This window comes from Lissotriton helveticus, chromosome 10 (genome assembly GCF_964261635.1).
Source record: "Lissotriton helveticus chromosome 10, aLisHel1.1, whole genome shotgun sequence".
Lineage (NCBI taxonomy): Eukaryota > Metazoa > Chordata > Amphibia > Caudata > Salamandridae > Lissotriton > Lissotriton helveticus.
The window spans coordinates 279,166,507-279,186,354 of NC_136071.1; the positions used below are offsets into that span (position 1 = coordinate 279,166,507).

The 19,848-nt window shown below is 42.0% G+C and overlaps 1 protein-coding gene across 2 annotated transcripts in view; it reads left to right on the forward strand.

Moving 5' to 3' along the window:
- Positions 1-16,488, forward strand: part of CCDC13 (coiled-coil domain containing 13) — a 431,895-nt gene extending 415,407 nt beyond the window's left edge. For both annotated transcript variants that reach the window (XM_078665306.1, XM_078665307.1), the window contains exon 16: positions 16,158-16,488. In XM_078665306.1, the coding sequence (XP_078521432.1) occupies positions 16,158-16,317 (160 nt within the window). In that variant the 3' untranslated portion in view covers positions 16,318-16,488. The remainder of the gene's footprint in view (positions 1-16,157) is intronic.
- Positions 16,489-19,848: the final 3,360 nt, after the last annotated feature.

Here is a 19,848-nt window from a genome sequence, read left to right on the forward strand (position 1 = left end):
TCAGCATTACATTTGTGCTACTATTCTGGATCCACGCTACAAAAAGGCGCTGGCAGACAACGCATTCTTTCCTTTCGCTGATGCAGATGTTCAAAAGTACAAACATTGGTTAGCCTGGTCAGCCAAGAGGTTTGAAAAAGAACGGCAGGTTATTGAAGGAGAAGCCAGTACATCAGCATCAGCATCAGCAGGCCATCCGCAGTCACAAGAATCCACTTCTGCACCTGTGGCTGGGGCACAAGTGACCTCTCAGCCGTTAAAGACACCGGCAACTGGATCATCTGCACCACACACAATGACAACACTAACAGTGGCTGGGGAGGAGGATTGGCTAAGTTTGATGGGGTATGGTTCTCTAAAAAATGTCACAGGCACAGCAAAAAGTAAGCAAAGTGGAGGAACAGTTGATGACCTTGAGTCGATGGTGCAGGACTATCTGAATGACTCAACAGTGGTCTTTCTTAATGAGGAGCCATTGCAGTATTGGCATGGCAAAAAACAATTGTGGCCACAGCTCTACAACCTGGCTATAAACTATTTGTCTTGCCCACTCGCAAGTGTGTCTTCTGAACGTGTTTTCAGTGCTGCTGGTGGCATTGTAACTGCCAAACGGAGCCGCCTATCGCCCAAAAATGTGGAGCGGCTGACAATGATCAAGATGAATCAGCACCTCATACCACCAGATTACAAAGTGCGAGAAAGCACGCCACATGAAGACGATGAGGACAGCAACGTAGATGAGGGGATTTTTTCTCTGTTCGGTGCCACTGACCTCATCCAGCCTGAATTCGCAGAGTATGATGACGAAATCTTGTTCTTATTCCCTGACACCGAGCCCTGAAAATGAGACAATCAATCAAGAACTTTCTTTTTCGTCCTTATTCACTTTTATTCCTGTGTGCTTTGTGTCTCTCTTTCTTTGTTTTGCACAGTTAATTTAATTCAAACTTTAATCACCTAATCCCAAAAAGAAGACCATCATCAGAACTGTCTTCACTTGTTTGCTTATTGATTTGAAGGTGCCGCAGTCTACATTCCTCAGGTTCACAAGTTCTGAAGAACATGCTCCTCTATCCTCCTCCTCCAGACTGCGATTTCCCTCCAAGCAGAGTGCTGGATTACGCACAATGAAGAAAGACTCAGCACTTGTGGGGGTGTTGTACTTCTTTGCGGGTGAGTTGACGGTTTTGGGCCCATTGCTGTGAAGCTCTAATAATGGACAAAAGTGTTTTGGACCAAATATGAGGTGAAAATTTCTTGCCGTTTTTGCTGACTTGCTTGCCTTTGAGGTGCTCTTTGGCGGGGTTCCGGGGGTTTGTGTGTAATTTTTGGTGTCTGTCGAAGCACTGCTGCGACAGTCTAATCTTGATTGCATTTGCTTTTCAGGAAATCCGTGGTGGAAAACAGGAGTTATGATGATTGATGATGACCTAGCTGCACAGCGCGTTACTTTGGACCGAAGGCCGAGAGATATTGTAAGTATGAGATTTAGCTTTTTCGCTGTTTGGGGGTGTTGTCGGGTGTTTTTTTGCGGGTGGGTTGGCGCCGGCGGGTCTTGCCTGGGGCATTCCTGGGAAGGTCTAATACCGGATACAAGTGTTTTGGACAAAATCCATAAGGAACAGCCTTTTTTTTGCCATTTCTTCAGACATCTTGCTCAATGTAGCTTTTGGGGGGCTTCCTGCTGTTCGTGGGTGGGTTGCGGCCGGGGTCTCTGTCGAAGCACTGCTGCGACAGTCTAATCTTGATTGCATTTGCTTTTCAGGAAATCCGTGGTGGAAAACAGGAGTTATGATGATTGATGATGATGACGACCTAGCTGCACAGCGCCGCGTTTGGACCGAAGGCCGAGAGACATTGTAAGTATGAGATTTAGCTTTTTCGCTGTTTGGTGGTGTTGTGTCGCGTGTTTTTTTGCGGGTGGGTTGGCGCCGGCGGGTCTTGCCTGGGGCTTTCCTGGGAAGGTCTAATACCGGATACAAGTGTTTTGGACAAAATCCATAAGGAACAGCCTTTTTTTTGCCATTTCTTCAGACATCTTGCTCAATGTAGCGTTTTGGGGGGCTTCCTGCTGTTCGTGGGTGGGTTGCGGCCGGGGTCTCTGTCGAAGCACTGCTGCGACAGTCTAATCTTGATTGCATTTGCTTTTCAGGAAATCCGTGGTGGAAAACAGGAGTTATGATGATTGATGATGATGATGACGACCTAGCTGCACAGCGCCGCGTTTGGACCGAAGGCCGAGAGACATTGTAAGTATGAGATTTAGCTTTTTCGCTGTTTGGTGGTGTTGTGTCGGGTGTTTTTTTGCGGGTGGGTTGGCGGGTCTTGCCTGGGGCATTCCTGGGAAGGTCTAATACCGGCTAGAAGTTAGTTGGACAAAATCCATAAGGAAACACCAGTTTTGGCACTTTGTAAGTTAGGGTTCGTTAGGGTTAGCCCTAGCAGCAGGATTGCATGTGTTTAGGGGGGTTCTATTGCAACGCGGTTCTGTTGTTGTAGAGCACTGTTGGAGCGATGCTGGCTATGGATACTTTTGCTTGCAGGCAAGTGGTTTGAATACAATCCACGGTCTGTATTTGGGTCTACTGTTACTTTCAAAGTACGTTTTGTAACCATTTTTCTGCTAGGCATCATCAAAGTGTGACTTTTTGAACCACACAGCGTACATACCTTTTATTTATTTATCAGTGGTATTGTAATAGCACTTCCTGTTTTCCGTTCAATAATTACAGGCCGGGTTTCAGTCAACATCCGCCAGGCAGGCAGTGGACAGGGTGTCTCTTCTGTCAGTGGTCACCACCACATTGATGGACGAAGCGTCAGCTGGAATGGAGGAGTGCCGCCAATAAGAGGAATTGTTTGCTGCATGCAACTTACTTACCAATTTCAACAGGACAACTCCAACAACATACGCAATACAGATACAGTATCCATTGTTGTCTTTTATTCTATGAGTGTGACTGCATGTGCTTACCTTTACTTTGTAACCAAAGATTGTCTGTAAACTCTGTATCTTCAATTATTGTTTGTCCATGCTCTGCTTTTTTTTTCTTCTCTCAACAAAACCTACCCAAAAAGAAACCCCCATTCCCATCCATTTTACAAACCCTAACCCTCTTCCCCCGGGCTGTGTTGTTTTGCTTGATGTCTGACTAAAATGACATCAATAATTCCACACACTTGCTGGGGAGGATAAGGTGATAGCAGCAACAGGCTGGTGAAGGAATACGAGGATATCTTCTAGACTTACTCAGCTTCAGTACTATATCTTCTAGTAGTAGTAGCCAATGTCAAATAAATTCAACGCAAGTACTAGTTATACTTGCAATACTTTACCATTTGTTAGGCTACATTATGGCACTGTTCTAGTGTACTGTCACCTGCTATTTTCTCGATCGTACCGTAACCGTTGTAATGCTACAGTAAGGAGTACAAACAAGGTTTCGTTTTCTTTTTTTCCATAGGCATGCAACTGCCACTGTGTCACACCACTAGTAACACCGCAATGAGGAAATGTCACCCGCCCAGGAATGACAACGTTAATCCCCATTTCACCTGGAGCCAGCCCTGGGCCTAGCCCTAATTTCTAACACAAATTACAGGTAAGATAAGCGTTTGGTGGGAGGTAGTATAATGGAGTATTATTTCGGAGTAGACAAGAGTTTGACGGTTGTACTACTAAAGTCCTACGACTGTTCAGGAAAACAAAGTTACTGTTACACCCCCGCCCCCCACCCACCAGACTGAAAAGCAGTAAAAAACAGGTATGGTCAGATAAAGTAGTTGAAAAATATATTTATTTATCCCTAACAAAATAATCTCCCTCACCCACCCTAACCCCAACGATTGTCTCTGAAACGTCCCAAAACGATCCCAACTCCCAAATCCCACCCCCCAAAAGTCTATAAAAAAAGGGCAAGGGACACTCCACTACTGGAGGGTGCTGGTGCTGGTGCATGATGCGGCATGGGCATCATACTCCTTGCGGAGGGTGGCAAGCTCGGAGCGGAGGCCCTTAACCAAGGTCTTATACCTCAGGACCTCCTGCTCCAGGTTGGACATGCGGACTCGTAGGCGGTGTTGGCGTTCCTTGCAGCTCCTGTGGGGGGCAGCTGGTGTTTCGGGTGCTTGGCGGTGGCGGTCGGCTTTCTTAGCCCGGCTCGGTCCCGCTGGTTTAGTCACGGAGGAGGATGCAGTCGAAGATGTTGCCCCGCTCGACTGCGTGTCCTCCTCCTCCTCCAGGGCCACCAGCCGCCGATACTCGGCGACTGTGGCCTCCAGCCTCCGTTGCCGGGCCAATCTAGCCTGCTCCCTCCTTGTTGTTGATTTGGAAGAAGGAGCAACTATATGAAGAAAGAAAGACATAGTCTGTAACCAATGCTCCTTATTAATAACACAAAGTGATTGAGCCGAAAGTTGGGTCACAGAGTACAAGTAGCAAATTGAAAGCACAGTACATAACTATTGAGGACAGTATCTATGTAACCCTCCCACTTCTGCATCCTTGCTCTAACAGTAGTGGTAGTTTAATGAACTAATTCTACGACCACTATGGACTTCCATTACAGTCGACTATGACAGTACACCAGTCTTATTCTTCTTCTTCTCTCTTGTTTAGGGAAATGGGTACGTTATCTTATGCAAGCCGGCAGAATGACATGGACACAGCACAGTGAAGTTGCACCCGAGAAAAAAAGTTGCACACCATGATGATGGAGACAGACTTGCGTTACTGTACCGGTCCAGTACATGCAGGTGGTGAAGCTATTACTTTTCTATTACGGGTGGCACTGAGAATACTCTGTTACAAGGGCTACTGCTTAATTAATTTACCTTTCACCCTACAGTGCAAATGAGTACTAGAAAAGGAAACTGAAGAAGCTAACTAATTTGATTATCTATCACTTCACATGGGACGTATTTAATGACAGATGAGATGACTTTAGGTGCTTTGCTTAATATTGAGTGAACACAGTGATACACCCACACATGAATGACGTACTACAAGTAAACTAAAGTTATTAAGAGAGGTACGGAGTGTCCACCGTAATAACCAGATATATGCTGTGAATGCAAACGCAATACAAAGTACTGCTACTATTCATGGAAGTATTGGACACATTTACAATTTCTTTTCCTTGCCTTCCCTGCACTGGGACGGACGTGCGGGTGCGGTGGTACATGCTCTTCAAGGTAACACTTACTTCACCTGGCGACCATCTACTCTCTCTAGATACACATTTGCTATGTAAGAGTCAGAGAATACCATGCTCCAGGCATCCATTCATTCAAAGTATACGCACACATACAGTTTCTGTTTCACCCACCCAGGCTGCTGTCCTTCCACCCATCCTTGCTTCATCATTGACCCAGCCATGCACCATACCATATTCTTTCCTTCCCAGCCACCTCTGGGTCCAAGCAAACACATATCGTTCTTCTTTGCCAGCCATCATACAAGTTCGCGTCCCACTTACTTACACCCTTCTTTCGCTTTTCGTTCATCCCATCCATCACGTTCGTCTAAGAACTTATTGGGATTCTTCTCACCAAAAACTTCACAGCTAAGTCGAAGTACATTTCGAGGAGGCTACTACCTGGTTGATTTGTAATTGTAATACACCCGTGCAGAAAGCACACTATGCAGTCTTCAATCTCAATAAGTAAGGAATATATAGCTTACCTGTTTCCGCCACCACCGTTTGATCCCCCACAGGAACGGCCACCAGCTCTTCTACCGCCGCATCCTCCCCAGAGGCCTCCGAGTCCAAGTCCAACACATCAGCCACCTCCGCGCTGGCCCCGTCACCAGATGTTACACCTACAAAGTACATTTAAGAAAGTTAGAATACACCACTCACTACTATATAATATTTGGTCTAGGAGAAATGTTAAAAAAACAGAATACAATGTAATAATTTGTGACTGTCTACTCCATAGTAAAAATGTCCCATTTTCCAGGGAAGGCTGTTGTCTTGCTGCACTTTTATGCACAACTGATGAATGCTTGCTTTTGATTTTTAACACGCACCACTTTTTCTCCTAACAGACAGAAGCTTGACTCCTGAGTCCTAAGAACACGACCAGGATCAAGTTCAAAGTAGGTGAGAGTTCGGCTCGACCACAAGAAATGTGTCCAATTAATCGTCAGCACTAACCACTTTTCCGTTTACAGTTAAATAGTTTTATGACAAAGTAGATTTCAATAAATGTGTTTACTTTTAATAAAGCTTTTACACTTAAATAGACTCTGTGGTTTTTGTTCCTCTAGACTAGAGTGGATGAGCTAAAGGTTTTGGAATTTTTGCAAGCATGAGTGCCTCTGACACTTCTTGACTGTGCTGTGACTCCGTACTACTCTCTTGTCCTGCGTACGATAATCTAGAGATCATTGGGGATCTATAATCGGTGACTTCGGGAGCTGAATGACTCTGCCACACTATCTAGTCAGTAAGGAGACAGTGCATAGAGGTATTGCTGAATATAATGGGAGTCCAATGGAATTGCCAAATGTCCAATCTTAGTTAGCTACACAGACAGACTAATAAGAATAGTCTAGTAATACCACAGGGAGTCATCATATTCGAGGCAGGATAAGAATTTATATCCAGTCTACAAGAAGATCAAAGACGATTTAGAAAAAATCGAATGAGGAACGCTAGGAAAAAATAGGTACTGTTTAGTAAAATGTAAACTTACTGGGGCCAGCAAAGGAGCCCTCGCCTGCCCGATCCTGGCCTGCATCCTCAGCACCCTCCTCCTGTGTCCTCTTGCCCTTGGGGGGAGCTGATGTACAACATGAAAGAAAGAAAAACCATAAAACATGGATGAGATTTTTCAACCAAATCAAACATTTCAAAAGAACAATAACAACATATTTTGGAAAAATAGCAAATAGATAGACAACTATTCCACGGGATCTATCTCATGTGGTATACTACGTTATTCGTATTGCCTGATTTGCGGAACGTTGACTTAGAAAGTTCCTATGTAACTCAATAAACAGACTACTAAAGAGGTTTGCCTAGGCCTGGCACTGCAGGCAGTAGTGCACAACACGTGACAGACAAAGTCCATCCTGCTTGCAGATCAGTGAATACTCAAACTATCAATCCACCCGCCACCACCGCCACTATTTCTTCTGATAGCCATGTGACTGTCTAAAGGAAGGACACTGGACTTCAGTCTGTTGGGGCTGATTTATAAGTCCCTTGCGGAAGTTGCGGCTGATTTTCCTCCATTGTTGCGTGCCTTTTCTGACGCAGCGGCAGAACAAAAGACTCGCCATGGTGTTGGTGCGGCGTATATATTAAAAAAAAAAACACATATGGGCATATGGGCGATGCATCACGTTGTAAAGCCCTGCGCCATCAGGGGGCGTTCCGGTGCAAGGGAGGGCGTACCTGCGCAGGAACGAATCCTAAAAGTGGCTGAGGGAAATCTACAAGATGTCAATCAGTCATTTTTATGACAATGATGCATGACTCAAACCCTGCGCGCTTGAAGCCGACGTACGGCTTGATGCAGCATTGGGGAGATAGGGTACCCCAGAGCATTGCTGGAGCTGCGCCATCGTTGGCACGCAACTCCAGCAATGCGCTGCCTTTACGGCACAGATGCGTAAGGCTTCTGTGACGTTTTGGGCCAATGGGTGGTGGTGGCATGGCACACAATTACTGCCGCATCCCTGCTACTTTGCAGGGATGCGCCGGTAATTGAAAATATGACCCTTACTGTCTAGCATTACGCAGTTCTTTTCTTTACAGTACACTGATACATAATTTCTCAGGCCAATGAAATGCTTCTGAACACAACATACAAAACAAAGAAGCATAGTAGCAAGCAAGGCTACTGAGAAGGAGAGCAGTGCACCTGAAAATGAAATGCATAGAAGATTTTGAAATATAATTTACCTCAATGTAATCGGCAGCATTATTGCTCTTGGTAAAGAACAAAGATTTGCAAATAACAGAGCAGGATAAAACAGAGTAGTAAATGTACTACTACTACTACTCACCAAGCCCGGGGACCTCTACGCCGAGCGCGTCCAGCAAGTCCCGCTCCCGGTCCATGACATCGGTCCAGCGGTGGGTGGCCTGGTTATATGTGCGCCGGACCCCAGAGATCTTGTACATGGCCCGGCACACCTTCTCCCACCGCTGGCGGCGCTCCCGGATGCCATAGCCGGTCGCGATCTTGCCGCCTCCCAGGATCGTCTTGGGGAGGCGGCGCTGGACATGGAAGATCAGTGCCGCCACTTCCTCCGCGCTAAAGATCTCCCTCGGGACCACTTGCTCCCCCCTTAAACGCCCGCACGGGAGCCGGGCACGGGGTGCGGGACCCTTCCCCTTCTCAGGGTGCTTCCCGGCTCCCTTTACCATGGTCTGGGCAGAAATAAACTTAAATGATAAAGAAGAAATAGAATAGTGAAGAAGAAAATAAAAGAGTTTAAAAAAGTAGTTTAAAAGTAACTAAAAGCTGCAGAAAACACAAAAATATAGAGCTAGAAAAATAGAGGGTTAGATAATAAGTAAAATTAGATCAAAAAAACTTCAAACAAGCAAAGGATGGCAGAGATTGAGAGAGGATAGAGAAAGCATGCCCAGAACCATAGCAATGAATGAGAAACAAGATGGCCGCGCCCGTTCACGACCGCGTGGGTAAGTTCGCGCGAGATTTTCCTTGCGAGTACGCGCGAACTTGTACTCGCGAGCAGCACACTTTGCGAGATTACACATAGCGGGCGGAAACGGAATTACGTCACGCCAGCAAGATGGCCGCGCCCGTGTACGACCGATAGGGTAACTTGGCAAACGAATAGCTAGAAGCGCCTCGCGAACACGCGCAAGATCACGCGAACATACACGTCGCAACAAAAACAATTTTGTATTCGCACGTATTCGCGGCTTCCGAAATCGATCTCGCACGGATTCGCGCCCCAAATAACGCGCGAAATTGCAAAAAAAACGATTTTAGCTAAAATGAAAGCAATGAGCAGGTGCAAAAGTTCAAACTTAACATTAGTAACATTCAAGGTAGTGCTTCCTGATGGGCCCCTCCAGAGTTTGCAACAATTCTATGACCCTGCTATGACCCAAACAGCAGGCTCATAGAATAGCACCATAAAGGTCCTGTAAAAAAAAAATTTCACTGCAACAAAAAGCAAATTACAGATAAGGAAGGAAGCAGGTGCCAGCCAGACTGGAACTTTCAAAATTACTGACACATTAATGAAACACAAATTAATTGATGGCAGTTGAAGAAGGGCAGGTGTGCTAGCTTTTTTCAACCACCATAATCTACAGTAATAAATAAACCTAATAGGTGCCTGTGAGGATGTACTAGAGGGTGGCATGGGTGTCCCAGAGGGTGGCAGTGGTGAAACAGAGGGTGCTGTGAACCTGTGATGATAAACCAGACGTAGAAACAACATAGTCGCGGCCGTTGCAAGCCGAAAAGTAAGTTCGCAATTGCGAACTTGTCCCAAAATCGGCGCGAACACGCGCCAACACAAAAAACGGAAAAATCCGCAAGTCCGCTAGAGTTCGCGGATCTTCGCGGATTGCGAATCCGTAAATACGCAAGTTCGCGGATTGCCAATCCGCAAAATCCGCCCATGCTTAATAAGGACTAGCTTTCTGGTCCTCTCTCTCCCTCTTGATACACGCATAAAAATTACTATTCCCACTCCAGTGAGTGCAACAGTAAGGAAAGCGCTGGATAGCGTAGCAGTAAAAGTTACTATTCCCACTCCAGTGAGTACAACAGTAGGGAAAGGACTGGATAGCGGAGTGGAACAAATCACTATTCCCACTCCAATGAGTGCAACAGAAGGGGAAGCGCTGGATAGCGTAGGGGTAAAAATGACCATTCCCAATCAAGTGAGTGTAACAGTAGGGAAAGCGTTGGATAGCGTAGGGGTAAAAATTACTATTCCCACTCCAGTTAGTGCAACAGTAGGGAAAGCGTTGGATAACGTAGGGGGAAAAATGACTATTCCCACTCCAGTGAGTGCAACAGTAGGGAAAGCATTGGATAGCGGAGGGGTAAAAATTACTATTCCCACTCCAGTGAGTGCAACAGTAAGGAAAGCGCTGGATAGCGTAGCAGTAAAAGTTACTATTCCCACTCCAGTGAGTACAACAGTAGGGAAAGGACTGGATAGCGGAGTGGAACAAATCACTATTCCCACTCCAATGAGTGCAACAGAAGGGGAAGCGCTGGATAGCGTAGGGGTAAAAATTACCATTCCCAATCAAGTGAGTGTAACAGTAGGGAAAGCGTTGGATAGCGTAGGGGTAAAAATGACTATTCCCACTCCAGTTAGTGCAACAGTAGGGAAAGCGATGGATAACGTAGGGGGAAAAATGACTATTCCCACTCCAGTGAGTGCAACAGTAGGGAAAGCGCTGAATAGCGTAGGGGTAAAATTACTATTCCCACACCAGTGAGTGCAACAGTAGGGAAAGCGTTGGATAGCGTAAGGGAAAACATTTATATTCCCACTCCAGTGAGTGCAACAGTAGGGAAAGCGTTGTATAGCGTAGGGGTAAAATTTACTATTCCCACTCCAGTGAGTGCAACAGTAGGGAAAGCGTTAAATAGAGTAGGGGTAAAACTACTATTCCCACTTCAGTGAGTGCAACAGTAGGGAAAGTGCTGGATAGTGTAGGGGTAAAAATTACTATTTCCACTCCAATGAGTGCAATAGTAAGGAAAGCGCTGGACAGCGTAGGGGTAAAAATCACTATTACCACTCCAGTGAGTGCAACAGTAGAGAAAGCATTGGATAGCATAGGGGTAAAAATTACTATTCCCACTCCGATAAGTGCAACAGTAGGGAAAGTGCTGGATCCCACAACAATAAAAATCAAAAACATCAACATTTTTATTAAATGTAATTTACAATATTAACATAATTAAACGATCAAATTAAATGTATTTGTATTAACAGAGATAGTAAAAAATTAATAATTACACATTAATTAACACTATAATATCCACAACACACACCAAAAATGTATTGCACAATTACAATTACTAATTAATTAATAGAAATTAATTTATAAATATTTAATATTTAATCAATACAAAATTAATTACTTACCACCCTTCACACCACTTACAAATATAAACACCACAACACACACCGAAAATTAATTACACAATTAGAATTAATAATTACTAATTAATTAATGGAAATTAATTTATAAATATTTAATAATTAAGCAATAAAAAATTAATTACTTACCACCCTTCACACCATGTACACATGTAAACACCACAACACACACCTAAAATTAATCAAACAATTAACATAATTAATTATTAATGGATTAATTAAAATTAATTAACAACTAATTATTAACTATTATTAATTAATCAAATAACACATTAATTATTCTATAAATTGTATATAATTAAATTACTTCCCACCCTATTCCCCTATAACCCCACAACCCACTACAGAACTAAAAACGCAAAATTCTAATAAAAAAAAATATTAATTACTACAAATTTTTATTTAAATCTATATAATTAAATTACTTCCCACCCTATTCCCCTATAAGCCCACAACCTGCTAAGGAACTAAAAACACAAAATTAAACTTAAAATAAATTTATAAATACTAACATTTTAAAACATATAATAAAATGACAAACAATTCTCAATAAAACCACAAAATACATAACATTATTAATAGTTCGATATTTTTGTCGACTATATTTTTGTAAACAATATTTAATACATCGATATTTTTGAAATCGATATTAATCACCTGTCAGTCGATATTCTTGTCCACGATATTTTTGTTGTCGATATTTCTTCTCCACAATATTTTTACAGCGATATTTAGGTCCCATGATATTTCTACATCGATATTCCTGCTCTGCACCCTTAAGAACCATACACAGTATTTCACTCTAGTAAAACGGTTAAGAAAACTCATCCCGCTTTTCTCCAAAATGTTGTTTTTAACTTTCATGTGAACCATGCTACTTCTCTGAGTGTTTTCTTTCAAAACCGGATCCCTCTTGTGGAAGTGTACATAGTTACTCTTGATCTTTTTACACTCTGGTCCCATTAGAACTGGAATGTCATCCTCTACATTCACCATATCTATATGGATTTGATGGTGTTTAACCTTGTGCTATGAGATGCCTAATAATCAATGTTAGGTCAACTGAACGCTTGTTTCATAAGAGAGAAAGCAGCTACTCCCCAAACAAACAAATTGCTGACAATTGCCAGACAACTAGGAAGAGATCCGGCTATTCATTCTCCAGGCACTTTTGCCTAGAACTCCAGTGCTGAAACCTAAGTGGGTCAAGGCACAGAATAGGATACTTCTGCTTTTGCAATATTTTTACTATCCGGTTATTTGACCAATAATGAAAATCTGATAATGGAGAATGACAAATGTGCTTTTTAAACCTAGTTCTCCGTCATAGCAGAGGTCATTGAAGTCATAAAAATGCACTCTTCCCTCCATCAATATCTTTGGATGAGTAAAGGTGTAAATTATGGATCCCTTAGTCCTACTCAAAAAGAACTTAAATAAATGCCAGTACAAGCCAAGATGGGATACAGAAGTTGCTAGTGTCCTTTATGAAAACTGCGTTATAGTTCAGCTTTTTAAAACTGCTACCTATCAGACTGCATTTCACTGTTTCTTTGTGTATTCCTTTAAGTAGCAAGGCTAATTTGTATACAGAAATGTTTGTTCTCAGTTCAGTTTAACTGTCAGAGCTTTTAACTTACAATGCATGAAAATTAGATAATTTAGCCCATTATGTACTATGGTATGTATCTGTCTTTAAAACTATCCACTTTGTTCTATTTCAATATAATGTTTATTGTTATATTTAAAAAGTCTTTCATTTTCTCTTTGACGGGTGACTTTATTCAGTTGTTTATGACTTCAGTGAACATTCTGGCCGTGAAGAAAAAATAATAGCAAGTTTATTGTCTTCATTGTAGGATCCTTTCTGATAATCCTAAATATTAGAATTTCCCCATCCTTGCACTGGATCACGTAACTTTTCTTTCCAATCTATATGAAAATGTTTACATATAGCAAAATACATGGCAATCCAATTGCACTGTAAGTGCTACCAATAGAAATAATTGCAGTCTCTTTATGGGGCCAATTTACAAAAATTCCACTGTTTTTCCACTCTTTCTTTAACAAAATGAATACAAATCTTTAGATGATAGCCTAAAACTATTTTGCATCCTAGTCTTAAATTGCAGTCTGGAACCCTCTCAGAAAAACACATAGAAGGAAAATGCAGTCAGATTAAAAAGAGAGACTATTGCTATAAGAAGCCAGCAACTTCTCTATTCCATCATGCCTTGTACTGGCAGATGTTGGAGAGGTCAATTTCGTTTTTCTGGCTCACTCTAATAGGTTCTCAGAACACTTCTAGTGTTATTCAACCCTGATTTTTTTAGAAAATATTTACAATTCTTTGGCCATAGGTTGTTATAGCTTACAATTGCCATCACTATTTGTTCGCTGAACTGGCTGTGGAAGATCAAAAGCTGCCAATGTTATGTTATGTTAAGGTATTTTGTAAAGTGTGTGAACACCCTTGGGTGTCTTGGCTGAGCATAAACACACAGAAGTTGGAGCGACTTAGTTGTTAAAGAGCCAAGTCTTGATCTCTTTTCTAAATGTGAGGATGCATAGGATGGCTCTGATGTGGGCCGCAAGGTTCTTCCAAAGGTTGGCTGTACTGACAACAATACTCCTAGCCCCCCAGTCTGCTTTCCTGGCTCTGGGGATCCCTAGTGTTTTAGACCCTTTAGAATGTAATTGTCTATTTGGGATGTACCACTGAAAGGAGTGCCTCAAGAATTCTGGTCCTGAGTGGTGCAGACATTTATGGGCAAGCAAAAGGCTTTGAATTTGACCGGCTATGGACAGAGAGCCGATGCAACTTTTGGAGACCGAGGGAAATTGAGTGACATTTCGAGAGATACAAGATCATTCTAGCTGCAGCGTTCTGAACTAGTTGAAGTCTACTAGCAAGCTTCTCTTGTAGGTTCATGTAGAGGCGATTACAGAAGTCTAACTTTGACAGGACTAATGCAGTGATCACGTTTTTCCTAGAATTATCCGAAATGTATGGCAGAATTTTCATAATCATCCTAAAGGTGTGATAGGATGAAGATACCACTGCAGAGACTTGTGCTCCGAGGCATTGATAATGACTATTAGGCTTTTGACTTTGGGCGCAGGGATTGAAGGGTGGCTGAGCATGTTTGGCCACCAGGATGTGACCAGGGGGGAGAGAGATTTCCAAGCAGTACCACCTCTGTTTTTCCAGAGTTGAGTTTTAAGCAGTGTTTGCTCATCCAGAGACGGACTGCTCTAATGTATTCTTGAAATTGTATGGGTCCAGACGGATCATTGTTGAAGGCTGCAACTACCAATTTGGTGTTATCAGCGTAGGAGGTAGGATCAAGGTTAAAACTTTTAATAAGAGGGCCAAGTTTGGACACATAAATATTAAAAATAGCTGGAATCAGCGAAGATCCCTATGGGACCTCGCATGGCAAAGTGAAAGGTTAAGAATTGAAGTTGCCTAAAGCCTGAGTTCTATCCGAGAGAAAGGAGGTGAGCAGGGAGAGAGCCTTATCCTTGATGCCTGTCGCTGCTAAACGATGGATCAAAGTCTTATGATCCACCCTATCAAAAGCAGCAGAAAGGTCAAGGAGAATGAGGGCGGCAGATCCTCCTCTGTCTAACGTGGTCATCATCATCTATTCCATTGTTTTGACCAGGGCTGTTTCTGTACTATGCTCTGGTCTAAACCCAAACTGAGTCGGCTCCACAATGTGGTTGTCATGAATACATTTGGAAAGTTCTAAAATCTGTGTTGCTCCCAATGGGGCCCATTGGGAGCAACACAGATTTTAGGTGATTCACACATAACCCCCAGAGCTTTCCGAATAATGATTCAGATCTAGGGTTACAAGTAAGTAACTTTTCCTTCCATTGTTGGGTTTTGATATATATGGGTTGGCCGATAGTGTTTTACTATCAGAGGAGACCCTCGCCTACCATCTTGCAGCTTATTCACTATGATTTTATCCCTGGGACCACTGCCTGCCCTTAAAAAATATTTTTCCCTCCTGCGTTTGCAAAGGGGAAGTGGTCCCCTGGGGAACCCTTCCCTTTTACGACCCCATTACCACCCTCTTGAAAAGGGTGGTAATTTGCGAGTGTTTTGCGTCCGCAATTGCGGACACAAAACATTCTTGCATAGGGTTGCGCTTGATATTAGGAAGGGAACGCCCCTTCCTAAAAGCGAGTCGCAAAACCCTATTTTGTGAGTCGCAAAAAATTGTGACTCGCAAAATAGGGTTTGTACATTCCCCATGCATTTTTTGCACGCGCAAATAGGTTCGCAAACCTATTTGCGCATGCAAAAATGTCTGTACATCTGGCCCTGGGACTGTAGCAGTCGCAGCTAGACTATGTACCTCAAAGCAGATTTTTCAACACCTAGACCAGATATGGTCACCACCTAGTTCTCCATTGTAACTCCAGGTAGCTTTTGCGAAACTTTAAAAATATAATAATATTAATAATTATGATAATAATAACAACAATGGTAATAAAAGTAACAATAATAATGCCACTACTAATAATAGTTATAGTGTGTGAAAAAAGCCAGGAATACATAGTGAGTGCAGTCCTTAGACAGATGACTCCAGTGAAATTAAGGTATGAGCGCAGGAGCAATATGTAATTTTGTTGTACCAAGAGGGTGAGGTGGATACAATAGGAGAACTTGTGTAAAAAGGAAGGACAACAATTAATGTAGAAGGCCAGATTTTAAACTCTGGTTGAAGAGAAAGTGAAAAGAGATAATATATTATTTGAGCAGATTTAAGAGCGTTAAATATACTGAAGAGGATGACAAGGTTATGTATAGGTAGAGAGAGAACAGTGAGATATATATATACTGGGTGGATGTAAAGTACGAGAAACCGAGTTAGAGTCGATGTTTTGATATATGGTAGACCCCCTCCTCGATAAAAAAAGCTCCATACCTCACTGGGTTTAGGAAAATATTAATGTATATGAAAAGTAGGTTTCTTGTGTATAGAAATGTCACATCTTTTTTTCTTTTTTATTATCTTAGACTTGCTATCCAGATGGATGAGAACGAGGCACTCAAAATGACCTTGAAGAGCACACTTAAGTCGAAAGAAGAAGACCTTAAACTATACCATGATATGATGGCTCAAGTGAAAGAGATCTTTCTTCAAGCCCTGCGGCATCACAAGCAAGAAAAGGTCTAGTGATACAGAATCAAGCAGAACTATATCAAAATGGAGCAGAGGAGCCTGCAGAAAAATATGTCTCCCAATTTGCATACAGAAATTCCATGAGAAATTCCAAGAGAAAACTCATGTGGACTTATCTGCAGTTTTTACCACCCAGAATCAGTAAAATTAATTTTGTAGCTGTGGCAGTTGAAGTGGCTAAAGGCAGTCTCACTCCAAAGCAATTTACAAAACACAAGCTCTTAAAGTGCAATATTATTTCCATTTCACCTCCTGCCTTAGGTTTGAGTCTCGGGCCTTTGTGACAAATTGGACTCCACTGTCAGGGTAATTAGAGACTTACCCCAAATTTAACTTCTTAAAGTTCCAAATATTACCTGTGTGTACGAGACCGATATTCCGCTGTAAGCTATTATTTTTATATAACTATAGAGTACTGGATCCCAAAGAAAACTATGATAGATGTATAGTGAAAACACCAGCTAAAATGGTTTGTTAAGGTTTATATGGGCATGTGTAGCATTTATCAATTTCAAAAACTGCAGCTATATTTTGAGGAGAGATATTTTCTCAGAATGGTCAACATGTAGTTATTGCCCTTGTGAGAGGGTTAAAGACGGGAGGCAAAGCAACAGCCTATGAATCCTTCGATGCTTAAAGCAAAAGAAAGTCTGACCCTCAGAATCTCTTGGAACAAAAATGAAGGAAATAGTTTTAATAGTTATGTTTGAAGTAGTACTGCTTCAGAAATTCCCTTCTGTCCCTTCCCTCCACCCCAAAAATGAGCAGTGCCTTCAACATATTAGGCTGAGGCTAATTTAGAATATTTAATTTCCATCCTTCTTACCGAATTTCTCCCCTACGGGTTTACACATTGGAAGGAATAGTCAGCTGGCGTATAGTACATTCCTTCTACAGATACAAGCTAAGCTTTGGAACTTGAAACTGTGTTGTATTGTTGGACCCCAAAGTTCATTTCAGCAGAACACAACTAAAGAAAGTTGAAGCTGTGAGCAGTTCTGTTTGATGTTCTCAGGATCACTGACCAACACCACCGCAAATTAATTGTGTGCGATTGTAGGAAATTTATAGGATGGTGCATAATGCCTGCTGTGCTGAGTTCACATTATGTTCTGAAAATTGCATTATTTCTTAGCACTTCACTTTCAGCCTACAATTTCTGCTGCTCCTTTGTGCTTTGTTGGGTTTGATCATATTCACATGTGTCCTTGAATATGAATTTAGTGCATTTTGGCAGATCGTTGTAGTTTTTACAGGGAGGACTACACTCAGCTTCTTGTCTGGAAGTGCTCAGTGAGGTTTTCATGTAACTCTGCATTTCTACAACAATTCCTGCTCTTTATTTGGCTATTTGTGAAAGCCTTAAAATAGTGTCCACTCACTCGTCAGAAGAAGGGTAAGATGCTTTAGACTGAGAAGGGAGCAGCTTCCTTGAAACATCCAGTAGCTATATTAGCACTGATACCTCCCTCAGCTGAGCTACCTTTTCCCCTTCTAGCAATGTATAATGAGGAAAGTGGTACCACTTTTATTTTTTAATGGTATGAATCCTTGAATGTCTTTTCAAGTGGATGAGTTTGGTAATTTAAATGAGTATGCAGCAGTTGGACATGTTTACATTAGTAGGATATCTTTCCATTTCTCTTGAGCTGATGAATGTATTTCTCAGGGGCTGCATATTCGGGAAAGCCATCTGAGGAGTGGTTTGTGCTGGGCTGGTAATTTAAAGTAAGAAATGAAGTGGTTGGTCAAGCCAACCTTGGGGAGTGGCCTGTTGCTTGTGGAGTGTGGTGTTAATGAAAAGATGGGTTTGACCACATCTGTCACAGAAGGATGTATTTGGTGAACCATGAAGCTCCTGTCCTATCCTACGACTCTGCACTAGAATGTGAGACAGCAAGTGATTGACTAAACAGACATCAAACAGACAGACAGAAGTACAGTTCAGTTGCCTTGTCTTTAATGAAAGTAAATGTTATCAGAAGTTTGTTGGGTTATTCTATTTCCTCTTTCTGTCTCTGGCTGATTGTAGAAGTCTACAGCTTTTCATCTCTGTCTTCTGCTATGTTAACCTAGTTTCTCTGGTTGTTTAAGTCTTCTGGTCATTGAGAGGTCAAAACCTTACGTTCCGAGCTGTGGCGTCTCATATACTTATGGGTTTAACTGCTTCCTGGGCTTTAGTATAATATCCATTTTGAAAGCTTTCTTTTCTCTCATTGATGATGTTACATGTGAAGAGACCGTTAGTTCCCTTATGAACTCTGATTCAGATTTTTTTGTTTAAAGATCCTTTGTCACTTAACTCTCCACAGTAGTTCCTCATTTTAATCCCTATCTCCAAACTATTGTCTTTGATGATTTGGTGAAGATGCCGAGACATCTTCAGTTATATTTTTTCTGCGAAGGGACGCATGTTTCTTTTCATAGCCTTACAATTCCTTTTGAGTGAAAATGTTTCTCTTTCTGAAAGGGTTCGTACTTGGTTTTAACTGGCACCTTGTTAGTGTTTAGGCATCTCCTTACAAGTAGACCTTAATTATGTTGTGTACTAATGAATATCCAGCTCTTTCATTGGGATAGATTCAGCTTCCTACTGGAACCTTACTTCCTAATTCAGCTTGAGCTATTCTAGGGGTCTTCAACATTAAGTACTTGTTATCAATCCCATTCCCTCTACTTTCCTACCACTGTGTATCTCAACAACTACTATCGCTTTGACCTCTGCAATTTCTAGTGGTCTTAAAGAAGCATTATATTACCACCTCTAGTAACCAGTCTTCCTTTCTGTCTTCCAATGAGGACTTAACAGAGCTCTCACAGGTACTTACTTTTCAGGGGTTTCTCCAGGTTTACACCACTCACTAGCTATTCTATGCACAAAATAGTTTGATTTCTTCCATTGCAATGTCTTTGAATAGCTGCCCATTAAGTGATCTGATGCAATTGAGATTTACTCAGGTCATCTCTGTAAAATCTTGAATATTGTTATCCAACCATGCTGTTGCCTTATTTGTTCTTCAAGTGTGCATTCCCAGATTAGTATGTGGAATGGTTTCAGTTCTGGCAGCTTAATATAGGGCTGTGTAATGAAAAGTCATGCTCATCTCCTTTGCAATGCTCCTAATACAACATATGTTAAACTGCTCTGGTTCTCCAGCTTTGGATCTTTAATAGGTTCACATTTGAATCATTCACTGTTGTCGAAGTGGGAACCCCTCAGTAACTTTAAAGTCGGACTTGGTGGTGACAGCTGTAAAGGCCAGAGACAGTCCTCTCTTTGTTAGCCTATCCATCTTGTTCTAAAGTTCCCAAACATCAGCCAGCGAGGTGAGAGTGCTCCTTGGCTCACCCCCTCTCAGATTTCTACCACGGGTCGTTTGGAGGGCAGTTCCAGAGCTTTGCTCTTTTTCAAATGCAGCCAAGGGAACTTTAAGCCTTTTTCTTAGGCTTTAGGTAAACTCATTACCTTACTGTATCTGAGAAATGTCTTCAATGGAGAAATCCAAAAGAGTTTTTTTAAGACTT